This window comes from Silurus meridionalis, chromosome 8, assembly GCF_014805685.1.
Source record: "Silurus meridionalis isolate SWU-2019-XX chromosome 8, ASM1480568v1, whole genome shotgun sequence".
Lineage (NCBI taxonomy): Eukaryota > Metazoa > Chordata > Actinopteri > Siluriformes > Siluridae > Silurus > Silurus meridionalis.
Window position 1 is genome coordinate 5,515,001 of NC_060891.1, and position 15,129 is coordinate 5,530,129.

The following is a 15,129-nucleotide window of genomic DNA, read 5'->3' on the forward strand; positions in this document are numbered from 1 at the left end:
AGAATCAATGGCAGCTTAATTTATCAATGCATTAAAAAAAAATTTATAAAAAAGGACAGGAATTAGCACAGGTGGAATCATCTATCAAGATATGGTCAATTAAATGTTTTTATCTTTTTTTGTGCGGCTCGGTAACTGAATGATTCCATGGCCTGGTGGTTTACATTCATGGCATTTGGCATAGGTGCTTATCCAGAGTGACGTGCAAGTGAGAAGATGACAGTTAAAGACCTTGCTCAAGGCAGTGGCAGCTTGGTGGAATTTGAACTCATGACCATCTGGTGCCTTAAACACGGAGCTACTACCTCCCTGGTGGTTAAGGACCCCTGCTCTAGTGCACAAAGCGAGATAAACCCCTGGCAGTAACACGTCCTAATCCAATTGCATGTGGCCACCATTTCCATGTGTCCTGGAGAGCAGTGTCATTGACCGCAGATAGAAAAAATGCTATTGCTGTAATCTGCTGTTAGGAAATGGTGCAGAATGATCGTGCTCTCCACCTCCAGGCTAACATTTTTCATAATTCCATTCCTCGTCTCGTCTCTCATTCATTTGTAAGCTTTGTTGAAAACCACAGTTACATTAAATCTCATTTTGGGGGCATGGGTCTGCTAGAAAAATAACTGCAGGATGTATGTTTGGCAACATTTGTGAGAAAGAACTTGAGACACGCTGATTATGATGAACCGGAACACTGAGTGCACTCAAACCTCCACACCATCTGTCTCTCACGAGTCTCACTAATGCTCTTTTGGCTGAAGGATCACTAAACTCCAAATCCACAACCCTAGATCTACTAGAAAGCCTTTGCAGAAGAGTCAGTTCTAGATGCTATAGAGGAGACCATATTAGATTGAGATGTTCAATAAGGACATGTACTGTAGGTATCAAGTGTTCACATGCTTTTGGCCGTGTAGTATATGAATAACCACTTCAGCAAACGCTTGCGAGATCTTTTTTTGTTTGTCAATTGTGCTGAAAGACTGAGTAATCTCAGTTTTGGACCCGTCTTTCTTTAAACTAGACTTCCCTCCCATTGACCTTCAGTCAGTTAATACTGCTTAGCATTAATGATTTAGCTTGTTCACAAAACATTTCCCTCTTACCAGCATGATTCAGTCCAAATTCCTGGACCCTTACATTCATCCTGAGAACATTCAGTACAAAAATAAGAAATGGATCGTAGCAGCATTAACCCTGCCTCACTGTAGAGAAAACGCAGTGAAAACATGCTTTGGATTGTTTTCGAAAAATTCCCACTCAAATCCCTCCCCCCTTCACAATACATGAAACTTTAAAACTGGGACAATTTTTGCTGATGCTGTTTCTAGTAGAATTAGTAATAAGGGAACTAGAATTCCCACAAACAGCGGATACTTACTATACCGGCCCATAGAACCTGTTTTATTAATCTTCTGAGTGAAGTATGAGTTCAGAGGCTTGTGGTTTGGAGCTGCGTTTGCTGTACAGGCTCAGGCTCGCAGTCTTTGACACCGCCGTCGTTTCGCATGTACATGAGGAACAGAGTCACCGTGGCAAACGTAGTGGCGTTGACAGGGAAAGCCCTGAGGAGAGTAGAGGTTAGACCACGAGTAAAAACCCTCCAGCCCTCCCTCTGCCAGCTCTGATGGACACAGTCCATGATCCCGTTGTATTTGTAAACTCCGCCCAAGCCGTCTGCCTGGAGGCGGGACTTGATGACGTCCACTGGATACGTCGATAGCCAGGACGCGATCCCCGACATGCCGCCTGCGAAGAGCAACTTCGGAATGATGTAAAGGTCGTCGGCTTCACACCCCAAGGAACGTGTCAGGACGTCGTAGGACAGGAAATACACGCCGAATCCTGGAGTCTCGCGGATAACGGTGGTCAGCATGCCACGGTTGATGCCCCTGAGGCCCTCTTTTTTGTAAATGCGAACTAAGCAGTCCAAGGAGTTCTTGTATACCTTCCTCAAAGACTTCTTCTCTCCGGTGCCCTGCATCTGCATGCGAGTCTTGGCGAGCTCCATGGGACAACAGATGACGCACTGGATAGCCCCGGCTGCAGCGCCAGCCAGAAACTGGTTCAGAGGGGTGTCTTTGCCCAGCATGCGCATCGCGTTGCCCTGCACGCCAAACACGATGGCGTTGATGAACGTCAGGCCCATCATTGGGGAGCCAATGCCTTTGTAGAGCCCAAATAACTGTAATAAGAAGGATTCGTTGTGAGATAAGGGCATCCACAAACTAAAAACACGTACTGTACTTAAACCCTAGTGAAAAAATCCAACATGGCAGCTAGTAGTGTAACGGTACACAAAATTCACGGTTCGGTTAAATTACGGTACAGTTAGGGGGCATTTTTTATTAATGTGGTTTATTAATATTAACATTTGTGAACATCAACAGTTGACATTTTTTTTAAACAATTTGAAATAAAATGGCTGCTTGGTTTAAGTAAAAAATACAATATTTTAAAAATAAAATAGAGTAGATCAAATAAATACACTTTTTTATTATTTTGATCGAATTTAATAAATGGAAACATTTTATTAAATTGTTTACATTTGTTAGAACGTGTATATATGTAGAATGTGTATACATGTGTGTTTTTTACCTTCAATGTTAAATTTTCTAAAGATATGCTCAACTTTAGTGTAAGTTAATTAATTAATTCAGCATACTATAACAAATGTCTGCATTTAAGAAACACACATTCAATTAATTAATTAATTAATTAATTAATTAATTCCTTCCATCATTCATTTATTCATTCACTCTCTCAATTATGCGGAATTGTCAGGAGAGATTAGCAGAAATTTTTGAAGTTGTACATAAAACACAAAAGAATACACATCGCTAGACTGTCGTAAAGATGGTTAAAATGACAGAAAGTGGCAGCGGTTTCGCACATGCGCAAAACAAAATTTGAGATTCGCAGTACTAATAGTTTTTCCAGTACGAACCCAGTAGCTACAGTGAGACTGCGCTCAAAGTGCGAGGCAGAGACTAAACAAACTTGCGGTCCACCACTCAATATGTTTTTGAAGGAATTCGGATTTTTACTATGTTCCGGATGTTAAACAAGAACCGAAAGTCCTGTACCGTAATGGTTTGGTGCGAATAAGTGTACCGTCATACCCCTAATGGCCACTAGTCAGCCCCTGTTCACCACATGGCTCTTTCTCACTTTTCAACTAATGCCAATCTGACAACCACTAAGACACTACGAAAATCCTGACAAATCAGCAGGCTTCATTATCTGCATTTGATTCCTTCATCGATGCATTCCTCTGGAAACCCTTCAGGATCAGCTGAGCGTGTTTATCCTCGAGAGTGAACAAGATAGAATGACATTGGAGCTTAATTTAGCTCCCTGTACATGTTGCCCTTGCTTACCCTGGGTACTAAAATATCAACCCTGTGCAAATATCCAGTGCCCAATCTCCACCTCTGTCAGAGAGCCGCTAGTCACGCCTCCCTCCAACGCTCACACTCTCGCTCAGCCTCTCCCTCCGACTAATCACGTACACCTGTCCTCCACTTACCCGTCCCCTTTATAAGGCCCCTCTTCCCCTTCACTCACGGTCCGATTGACCGTGTACGGCTATAGATCATCCGGACTACCGCCTGTGTTTCCCATGCTCCACGCTACACTTCAGGTGAAGCTTGATTCAGTTAAGTTTGTCATTTCCTGCAGTTTCGTGTTCCTGAATCTAAGCAGAAGAATCTAATGCTAGAGCAAATATGAGATTTTTCTCGCATTCATGGTGCTAATGATTAGAGGCATTATGGAAAGCAGAACGAATGCTGAATTTGGATTTTTTGTTTCTAGCACGATTACATCAGGAACTTCTTTATTAGCGATAAATAAGGGTCGTACTCACAGATTCTTGATGAATTATAGACTGGAAACAGTGGTATGTTCCACGATAAAGGGGCTTGTCCACACTTTGAACCTGAAGTCTCACCTGAAAGTCAGATTTGCACAGTTATAACCAGCAAATGTCAGGTTCGTAACACACACACACACACACACACACACATACACGCACATATGCACAACACACTGCTGAAGTGTACAAAAGCGTGCGGCGAATGCGCGACATTTAACTGAATCTTTGACTCAAAGACAAACGCAACAATTAAACACAGCATGAAATTTAACAGTCTGAACTGTAGAGGCTACAACTTAAAGAAATAAGGATTGGAGTGCTATGGCGTAGCTGAGGGATGCTGTAAATAAGAATGAAATCAATGGGAAAACCGAAAGAGCGCGCCATGTTCGAATGGAAAGGAAGAAATTCACCTTGACTGTACTTACTAGGTTACCCATCCGTGCAGGGGTTGTAAATCCCTCACCCTCATCTACAACAAAGTGACACTTATGGCATGAAAGACAGCCCCTGTAGCAGGGTTCACAATGAACACAGGAGAACAAAAGAAAAAAAAAAAAAAAAAAAAAAGGCAGGACAGCGGCTATGATACACATCGTATCTCAAACCTCTGAACCCACTCTTTGTGGTGGTGGTTTTAAATCTACAACAAATGAATGTCAATAGATTTATCTATAAAATATCCTGACTTAAGACCTTTATCTTTCAATATTTGTTATATTATTATGAAATAATCTTCCCAGCATACAGGACTGAATCACAAAACAGATAAGAGGATAGAAGTATATGTATAAGAAAAATAAGTTCTTAATATCCTGCCCTTTTTCATACAGAAATGCACTAAATGTGAAATTCATTGTATTAATTATATACATACATACATACATACATATATACACAAGGTGGTATCAAAAAGTTTCTAAACTAGTTTTGTGACACACCAAAAGTCTGCATGCACAGTCACAGGAAGCACCGACCTTCGTTAGTCAGTGCGCCAAAAGACAATATCCTGTGTTCATCGGAAGCTGTGCAACTATTCTGACCACGTGCGTTACCACGTCTGCTATCCGGAACAGATGCGTACCCTGTTACCGAGCTCTCCTCACACGTGAGTTTCTTGCTAACTTCCGCAACCACCCTACTCGCCAGATTTGGCTCCTTCAGACTTCGCCCCGCTTGAGATCCAGCTCAAAAGTCGCCGTTTTGACACCACTGCGGACATCCAATAGCAGAAGCATACGCTTCAAAAAGGAGACGTCCAGGACACATTCCAGAAGTGGCAGAAACAATAGGAACGCTGTATTGCTGTGCAAGAGGACTATTTTAAAGATGATAGTGTGTAGTCTTGTAAACAGAACAAGACTCGAAACTTTTTGATAATACCTTGTGTGTGTATATATATATATAATAAAAAAATGTATCGTTCGATTGACATGGTCCCTGCAAAATGTCCATTTCTTTGTGTGAAAAAAGGTTGTGCTTCGAGAGCATTTGCAACATGAAATCTACTCTGTGGCTGGAACAGTAACACGAAAAGAGCTCAGCTTCACGTGTGCATTTCACAAGTGCATGCTTGCATGGGACATGCTAACCCACAATCGAAACCTTTTTTATTTTTTATTTTAAAGAAGTCCCTAAGGAAAAAAGTTGTCCTAGTTTCAAAACACAGTCCCGAACATATCCTGTTTTCAAATTATACAGTCGATTTGTTCACTCCACTGTGATCAATAATATCAATATTGTTATATTAACAATATAAAGTGTGCAAACTGAAAAAAAAAAGAAAGTTAAACCCACCTTAACGGTATCAAACGGATGTCCGACCAACACACCAGCAGCACCTGGAACAAACAAAGACTTCTACAGTGAGCAAACAGAAACATTGTGTGGGTTTTACCTTTATATTTTATCTAGTTCCATTTGGTGATGCTTCCCATTTTACTCCTATCCTTTCTTCCCACTTGTCACCTGATAATTCCCACCCAAACTAACTCTCTATCATACAGCACATACAAGCCAGGGAGGTCTAATACACATCCTCCATACCATCTATAGCCACACATTAAGCCATTTATATGCATTTTATGAATTTGATGCTCATGCACCTACCAAGGAACAACATTTTTGCCCTCGTCCACATTCCGAAGTTGAGAGATACTCAACTTCTGTCCCTCAAGCCTGACACCAGTTTTACATTCCCTCGGCTACTAGACACATGTGGTTGTTTTATTTTTGGGATTTAAACCCGTGATCTCTTGCTACCACTCCAGAACCTGATATTAGTTGTTTCTTTTTTCTTTCTTGATAAACAACTACGATGGACAAACACTGATCTTCCCGAGCGAGAACGCAAACAGCAGCGGAACAACATTGAAAATTGAACTGTTCCTTAGGGTGACGCCTGATAGGCAACGTAAAATGTGAACGTGTGTTAAAACTATTTCGGTATATACATCCGTTCTGAAATCTACACTATGCATGTGCAGTAGAGGCGCAGCAGTGAACTGATTCGTATCGAAAACCTAAAAGGAGAAATTCCAGAAAATTCCATATATCGAGGGAGTGAATGAATGAATAAATGAATGAATGAGAATGGAATTCATTTATGAATAAAAAGAAATATTAAACGTAAAAAAAAAAGTAACAAACACACACATGGTGAAAATGTGGTCTAAAATATGTAAACAATTTCAATGAATTTTTCCATGTATTTCCTTTCACTGTTTTAAATTTAATTGGTGCTAATTCAATCGATTACTCTACTTGATAGTTAAATCAATATAATAAAAAGGTGTATTGCATTCATTTCTTTTACTCAATTACATTTTAAAATATCTTTTATTTCAACCAAGCAGGCATTTAGTTTACAATTGTTTTTAAGTAATGTCACCTGTTAATGCTCACAAATGTTCATAATAAAAAAAAAAAAAACGACAAGCAGTTTTATGTTTTGCACTTCATCTCTCTAAATGTACCGTAATTTAATGTGACTTAAAAACCAAGGTACATACCGTACCATGTATTATGTGTACCGTTACTCCGCTATTGTACAATATTTGTTTAATAAGTGTAATCTTTACGATATCCATGTACGACGACCCACGCTCATCTTTGTATCAAAGTCAGTAAACAAAAAAAAGCACTATTTGTTGCTTGACTGGAAAATCCAAAATGCTGAAGTGTGTGCTCATCAGGACTTTGGTGTCCTTGGGTGGTAGAGAAACGTAGAGTGTGTAGTACATAAAGTACGCTATGATCTGTGGAGTAGGCAGATAAAAGCCAAGCCATGTTGATTGGCTGGTTACACATCAGCAGAGAGAGAGAGAGAGAGAGAGAGAGAGAGAGAGAGAGAAAACCTAGATGTGTAAATAGCTATTCTGGTTCATTTTTTGAAAAATATTTGACCCTAGTCATTTCTTTCCTTTTGTATCAGTAACCTACAATAAGCCTGTAGTGTACTTGTGTAGAAAATTTGCTAGTCATGCAATTCAACTAGTGAACATTCTTCTCAAGTGCAGTCATACTTGTAAAAATAGTTTGTTCAAAGAGAAATAAAGAAGTGATTTATTATTTTGTGACAAGCTTGGAGGTTTTACATGGTTTGCATGCCAGCCCTGAAAAAGGGAGCAATAAAAAAAAAAGCAAAGCTGTATTAAGTCTCTATGAGTCCCTTATATTTATTTATTTATTTATTTATTTATGTATTTATTTATTTGTAGCTAAACAGTCCCCCAATTTCAGCACTTTCATCAGTAAAAATGTAAACATAACCAAAACAGCATTATTAAAACAGTAATAGTGTGTATATGCATATTATTACAGTTTATAGAAGGCCAGAGCTCTCGCACCAGATGCTGAACACCTGGTTGGAGAGTTTGAGATTCCCTCGTGTGCACACTGTTCACACTTACCTCCAATACATCCTGCTGCAAAGTCCAATGCCATTCCTTATTTTCACGCAAGAAAATGATTATGACGCAAATAAAACGTGTGTGTGTGTGTGTGTGTGTGTGTGTGTGTGTGTGTGTGTGATGGCTTGGCTAGCTATTTAGCCAGCTTACGGAAACTTTCAGTTGAAACGTGTGTATGTATGTGTGTGTGTGTGTTGAGTCTGTTTACGGTGTGTAAATGCACAATCAGCTTCTAATGCACAACCCAAGGACGCTCCAATTTGCGTTTCATGCCTGGCTCAAGTAGCAGAAGAGTCTATTCCAGTACTTTCTGAATGGAGCTCAGAGACAGACGCAGAGTCCATATTTAAGGAAGCGCCTGGTCCAATAGAGGCGCGCGTACGCGGACAACACCCCTGCTGCCCACTGGTGCGCGCTCCCGAGAGCGTGTCTCAAACCGGTAGGGGCAAAAAAAGAGCGTGTCGTGACGCGTGTAATTTCCACTCCCGAGGGGCTGTGTTTTAAATCACTTTTTGATCAACCCCAAATTAAAGATCTGGGAGCAGGTTTCAAAACGGACTGCAAAAACCCTCATAGTGGTGGTGAAACATGGTGGTGGTGGCATCTTCCTCTAGGGCTGCTATGATTTATTTTAATATCCTACAAAATGACTAAATCCCAATTGCATTGCATGCAAGCCAAGTAGTCAATTTGAGACGCGCCCCAGAGTGTGTGTGTGTGTGTGTGTGTGTGTGTGTGTGTGTGTGTGTGTGTGTGTGTGTGTGTGCAAGACGAAATGCGTGTATGTTTGGCACCTGCCCACGCGCTTCAACCTGACCACTAATAGATCATCAACAGGCTATATTATATTATATTATATTATATTATATTATATTATATTATATTATATTATATTATATTCATTTTATTTAATTTTATTTAATTTTATTATATGATATGATATTATAGTTAAATTCTTTTTTTGCTTTTTTTTTTTTTTTACAACTTGTACCAGCATGTAAATATTTACAACTTGTACTATGCAAATAGCAATAGAATATAAAAATCAAATAAAAATAAAGTATAAAGTATATATATATATATATATATATATATATATATGCATACCTGAAAACACTATTCCTTCTAAGTATAAGCATCTACATTAAGTATTATTATTACTTTAGATTGAGTTAATAAAAATAATAATAATTATAATAATAGTAATTACTATGAAGCTCAGTGACCATCTGTTGTTTGAGAAGTTTAAAAACCTAGTGTTAAAATACATTTCCCCCTTTATTAGGGATTAAACCTTGGGAAATATTCCCCTTATTCCCATTTTACCTCGCAGATGAAATACTATAAATACCATTATTTTTATTCATCTTAATTCTCCTAATTATCGAATCATAACTAATGTCAGGTCCAGGCAGGAATAACCTCCACACTACAGTATGTCCCATTCCAGGGAATTGCTAGTTAGCCAGCTAGCTACAGCATTAGTGCTATATGTGTGTGTCTATGGAGAGCAGACATGCATGTAGCAGACTTCATTGCCGGCTCCGTTGGAGGTTTATTCATATTTATTTATCGCTTTTATATACTGCCTGCTTTATATTGTTTTTTTATATATGGCCTGTTTTATACGTCGTCTTGTCGGGAATGAATAGAAATGTTTAGAGTTTAGAGGTGACGGTGTGATGATTAGCCTTTCTCTTACTGGACTGTGGTGTGCAGGGTCCAGGAGCTAAGCTAGCCTAACGCTGTAGAGGTTATATGGGAAGAAAGGGCAAGATGTTAAAAGTCATCTGTCTGTATTTAAATGAATGACATTTCTGTAAATATTTTACAAAAATGTAATCCAAAAGTGCAAGGTTTGTGTCATGTCAGAGGTATCTGTCATGTTTGTTTATTTTTATTTTTTTACTGCTTTTTGGCGTTTAGGGGCATGTGGAGTGGCAGTGGGATATCCTCTGGACACTGTGAAGGTAATATTCAGATATATATATATATATAATTTATTATTTTTACTTGATTTGAGATTTGGCACATTAGTAAAACATATGATTAGTGATAAAAAAAAATGTTGTTGGGGTTTTATATATATGTATATATATATTATATAAGTAAAGATAGGAAAGCGTGAATATATGCGTGTTGCGTTGAAGGTTTGAATTTCCCCTGTTTTATATTTATTTATTTCTATTTTGAATAAAAATGGTCAGAAATGACAGCCTTAATATATATATATATATATATATATATATATATATATATATATATATATATATATATATATACTTTTATATATAATATTAATGTGTAAATTCTACATTATGCACAGACAGGTTTCTCATACAGTGAGAAATTAGTTTGAAATTCAGTAAAATTGCGTGTTTTTGTGCGAATCCTACAAGAAGGAAAACGCTAAAGTATAAATGTTTGGCTGAACTTTTCTCATGGTGTCCAGCTTTCCCCGAAAAGCCCGTCTGGTAAATGTCTCAGTCGGTGGAATGAAAAAAACCAGCTATTAAATTCACACATATATGTTTAAGCTTGTGCTGTTTGCTGCAGATGCAGTTTGCAAGCTCTGACTAGTGTGCTCTCTGATCATTCGATCAGATTATGTGAAAATGCTGATGCGACTGTACGCCTGCTAGAGGGCTTCGGATTCAGCAAGTCAAAATCTGGTTTGAGCAAAATGGATTGTAAGCTATAGGACACCTGCAGTTTCCACTGTTTTCAAGGCTGAAATCTGATTGGATAGAAACTGTAACCGAAACTGTATTGTATTGTACTTGGTATTGTACTGTATTGTATTAGACTGTATTGTGTTCAGGTGAGGATACAGACACAGAGGAAGTTGGTTGGGATTTGGCAGTGCATCCACACCACCTGCAGGAACGAAGGGGTAAGTATGAGGTGTATTATTTATTTTTGTTTTGATGTAAATCAATTTATATGCTACTGTTTATTCACAGGTTTATGGCTTCTATAAAGGCATGTCAATGCCCATCACTACAGTCTCGATCAGCTCTTCTGTGGTGTTTGGCACATACAGGAATGTGCTTCAGGTCTTGCACCACCTGCGGGGCAAAACTGAAGATGCCCCACGTGCCAAACAGGACATTTTTCTAGCAGGATTCGCTGGGGGGGTTGCTCAGGTACCCAAATATGGTAGATATGAAATATTTTATATATATTGGTCTGAAGGTTTAGAACAATTTTTTTGGTTTCCTCCAGGTTTTTACATTTGTGTGCTCTTTCAGGTACAACATCGATTCTATAGTAACAGCTCACTCATGGGGAGTAATACATATAATGGTTGATATGCTTTCTGTAATGAGATATTTAGTGTAATTAGATGGAAGAAGTCCCCAGTGTCAGTGCGTTTTAACGGTTAATACGTCATCAGAGGAAAAGCTGCTTTTTATTGTAATATTAACTTCAAGAAAGTGGAAAAAAAGAAGTGAGAATAAGGTCATTTTAATGATGCTTTATAGATTTAATTATGTAAGTGGCCACAAGAATGGATTTTCCACAGTATATAAGAATTGTTTATATAAGAATTGTGTCTCTCACAAATTTTTCTAAGTCTATTCTTTTTTTCATATATGCATGACATAACGTCTTTAATTTTCAAGGTGAATTATTATTATTATTGTTTTTTTTTTTTACCTTTTTTAGCACCTGTCACATGATCTCCAGCCCATATTTACACTTCCATCTGTGTGTACACATCCATCACCATCCAATGGAGAGACATTTGGAAGTCTGTTTCCATGAATTTTGCTTTTATTGAATATAAAAAAGAAAAGCTATTTGTTTTGAAGTAAACATGTATATAATTATATTTTAGTTTTATCTATGGTAAATCATGCATGCAAATATGATAAAATAGATATATAAATCGAATCGAATAGAAATACATGAATAGATCTTTACAATTATTGTTAACAACATAAAACATACTTGTTTCACACGTATTCAAAAGTATTTAACGTAAATTCTGTTTAAAATTATAGCAAAAAGTTTGGAAACCTTCCAGGAATTATTGTTTTTTACAAGAGAATCATATTACTAGTTATAAGTATTAATTTGTAGTTTTTTCTTTTTTTTTTTACATATGATTTCAGGTTTCTGTAATGTCTCCAGCAGACATTGTGAAAGTGCGACTTCAGTGTCAGACCCAACTTTATCAAGGATCTGATCTCAAATCCAGGCCTAAATATCACGGGCCTGTACACTGTCTTTTTACTATTGCACGTGAGGAAGGAATGCTGGGCCTTTACAAGGGAGCAGGAGCCTTAGCGCTAAGAGATGGTCCATCTTTCGCCACCTACTTCCTGGTCTATAACACTGTCTGTGATTGGCTGTCTCTTGAAAAGAACGCTCAGCCAGGTAAAAGAAATCCACCAAATTAAAATGAATCAAAACCAATGGTTTTGCTACACCAATGTATAGAGTTTTCCTTCAGGAAAGCATGGCTATGTAACAAGAGGTTTGCTAAAGTATTATTAATACGGCTAAAGTTTGTGGATTTAGTCCCCCGTTTCATGTTTTGGGATTCAGCTACAAAGTGAGATAAGACTCTGGTGTTGGTGAGCTGGTCTTGGGTTCAGTCAGTGTTCCAACTTATCTTAATAGTGTTCACTGAGTTTGGGGAAGGCAGACCTCTGTGCAGGACATTCAAGCTCATCCACTTCAACCTTTCAACACCATGTCTTAATAGATCTCACTTTGTGCACAGGCGCATCATCATACCTTGAGTTCCAGCAAAGGAAAGTTGTCTGGAAAGGGTTCACATACAGTCATGAAAAAATACATGGGACACCTGACCTTTCCTGCTATATGTGGTTCTTTTCCAAACTATTACCACAGACCAGAACGTCTTTTGATGTGCTATGATATGATTTTGCATTCACTTGAACTTGGAAACCCAAACCTGTTCCAGCATGGCAATGCCCCTGTGCACAAAGTGAGCTCCTTGAAAATCTGGTTTACATGCTTTGGAGAGGAAGATCTTGAGTAGCCTGCTGTAGAGCTCTGATCTCATCTTTACTGAACCTTAATACCTTACCTCCATTAGTACCTACCTTTCATAATACCCTTGTGGCTGATGAACACAAATATCCATAAGCACACTCCAAAATATAGTTCCCAGTAGAGTGGAGGGAATTATAAGAGCAAATTGGGACTAAATGTGGAATGCAATGCTTTGAAAATCACATACTTATGAGCAGGTGACCCAATACTTTTGGCAATATAGTGTATATTACACTTATTTTTTTACATGGTCCGGAGTATTCACCTATGTGTTTATACAACAGCAAGGCGGAAAGACCCAGAGAAAAATAATTCATTCTGCCCAGTTGCCAGCAAATTCACTTTACAGTCAGACCATGCAATCTTCATTTAAAATAAATAAATAAATAAATAAAATAAATCTAAAGACCATCTGATCAGTAACCCACAGCCTTAACCATTGAGCTCACATTCCCCCAGAGTACAAAGAGTGTCTAATTACATTTTTCACATAATTGTATGTGAAGAAATACAATTGTCGTACCGTATTTACTTTCTACTAGAATTTCATTAAGCCCTATATGCATTTTACCAGAGTGGAAAGTGGTGATGCTTGCTGGAGGAATCGCAGGAATGTGTGCCTGGAGTGTCGGGACCCCCATGGACGTGATAAAGGCTCGCTTACAGACCGATGGCATGGGCAAGAAGCACTACCGAGGATTTCTCCACTGCATAACAAAGAGCATCCGAACCGAAGGACCCGGCGTTCTTTTTAAAGGCCTCACGCTGAATTGCGTACGCGCCTTTCCGGTCAACATGGCCGTCTTTGCCATGTATGAGCTGGTCATTCGCCTTTTACGAACAAACTCGTAGGTCATTCCACTTGCTTATATTTATTACTTATAAACAGAAATACACTCCATGAAGGTGTGAGTGAGTTCGGGGCAAATCAATCTTGACTGAGAGTTTAAATGTATTTTTGGTATTAATTTTCATCGAATTGACGTGCAGTGACTACCTCTACTAAAGTTTAATATAATTATAATTAGGGCTGCAAAGGGGCGGAAAATATCCGTTAAATTTCCATGGGAACTTTATCTGTCGAATTTTGGGAAATATTCCAAGTTGAAACTTACCGGGAATGTATGGGACTGTATCAACTGTATCATATACAAATATAAACATTTTGTTTCTTCATAAGCTGACATGCATGCGAACTAATACAGATTTTTAAAAAACGAAATTTTTGAGTTTGGTAAAATTGTTAGTATAATTTTGTTGCACAACAGCTTACACACAGCACAAGGAAGTTTTACACATAAATGTATGTAATATTTATGTAATGTACGTAAATACTCGCTAAGATGGACATTTTCTGACATTATTTTGTGTGCATGATGTGTGCCTCAGTAGCCCTGCAGTAAGTGTGTGGTGTGTGCATGTGATGTTGTATGTGCAGGATAGAAATTTAACTCAAATTGCATTTATTAAGGTTGTTTTAACCAGGATTGTCCTGCAAGATTTTCTTTTCACCTACATTCAAGTTCCCTGTGATCAGCCAACCTGCAGTTCTGTAGATTCCCGGTTTATTCCCATTAATTCCCATGGAAAGTTTCCAGTCTTTCCAGTCTATAATTAGTCAACCCTAATTATAATACTCTATTTATTTTTCGTTTGTTAAAGCATTGTGTACATGTAAATAAATGTGTTTGATCATTTTCTGGTGAAACTAACACTCATATTTGAATCATACATGCGAATTGTGAAGGATAAAAAATGACAAAAGTACATACATACACAAGTTTCGGTCAATTAAAAAGCACAATTAAATCAGAAATAATGTCATTTCTTAATTACAAATCTAAATAACAATAAAATACCTGCAAATGTGCACAAAAATGTTATAAATGTTTTAACAATTAAACATTCAATATTTATTATTATATAGACAATGCATTTGCACTTTATTCCACATCCACATTATAATAGAAGGCAGTTGCTTCTGTCAAGATCGTTACTCTGACCAATGCTGCTTTAGGGTGGGGTTGGGACCGCCCACCTAATTACCATATAGACATAGAAATAATCAAGTGAAGAAATATACTGTAGAAATAGCCAAAATAAATTAAATGCAAACATTTAATTATGGATTATTATTGACCAAAATGTCCATATTTTTATTGATTCATTTCTGCATTTATTCATTCATTCATGTATTTATTTCTGTATCTATTTATTCTTTAATTTAATTTATTTAATAACTCAGTAAACGTAGGTCGTCATAACGAACTAGTGCACAAAATTGATAGATTTACACCAGTTTCATTAAAAAAT

At 37.8% G+C, this 15,129-nt stretch overlaps 2 protein-coding genes across 5 annotated transcripts in view; one reads left to right on the forward strand and one right to left on the reverse strand.

The window, feature by feature from the left end:
- Window positions 1-8,204, reverse strand: part of LOC124390198 (mitochondrial basic amino acids transporter) — a 9,306-nt gene extending 1,102 nt beyond the window's left edge. The window contains exons 1-4 of one of the 3 annotated variants that reach the window (XM_046855996.1): window positions 7,789-8,204; window positions 5,675-5,718; window positions 3,869-3,952; window positions 1-2,185 (exon numbers count right to left, since the gene is read on the reverse strand). The exon at window positions 1-2,185 is cut by the window's left edge and continues 1,102 nt beyond it. In XM_046855996.1, coding sequence (XP_046711952.1) covers window positions 1,433-2,185; window positions 3,869-3,952; window positions 5,675-5,718; window positions 7,789-7,822 — 915 coding nt within the window. In that variant the 5' untranslated portion in view covers window positions 7,823-8,204 and the 3' untranslated portion in view covers window positions 1-1,432. Of the gene's footprint in view, window positions 2,186-3,868; window positions 3,953-4,290; window positions 5,586-5,674; window positions 5,719-7,788 lie in introns of those variants that run through there. The other 2 variants (XM_046855998.1, XM_046855997.1) reach the window with 2 other exon arrangements.
- A 1,003-nt stretch (window positions 8,205-9,207) lies between these two features.
- slc25a47b (solute carrier family 25 member 47b) lies at window positions 9,208-14,709 on the forward strand. 2 transcript variants are annotated; one of them, XM_046855999.1, is made up of 6 exons: window positions 9,208-9,341; window positions 9,715-9,758; window positions 10,610-10,681; window positions 10,752-10,934; window positions 11,907-12,171; window positions 13,391-14,708. In XM_046855999.1, the coding sequence occupies exons 1-6, from the start codon at window positions 9,305-9,307 to the stop codon at window positions 13,666-13,668; spliced, it is 879 nt and encodes a 292-aa protein (XP_046711955.1). In that variant the 5' UTR covers window positions 9,208-9,304; the 3' UTR covers window positions 13,669-14,708. The 2 variants fall into 2 exon arrangements, with proteins under 2 accessions (XP_046711955.1, XP_046711957.1); XM_046856001.1 differs by lacking the exons at window positions 9,208-9,341; window positions 9,715-9,758; window positions 10,610-10,681 and having other exon boundaries at window positions 10,828-10,947; window positions 13,391-14,709.
- The last annotated feature ends 420 nt before the right edge of the window (window positions 14,710-15,129 follow it).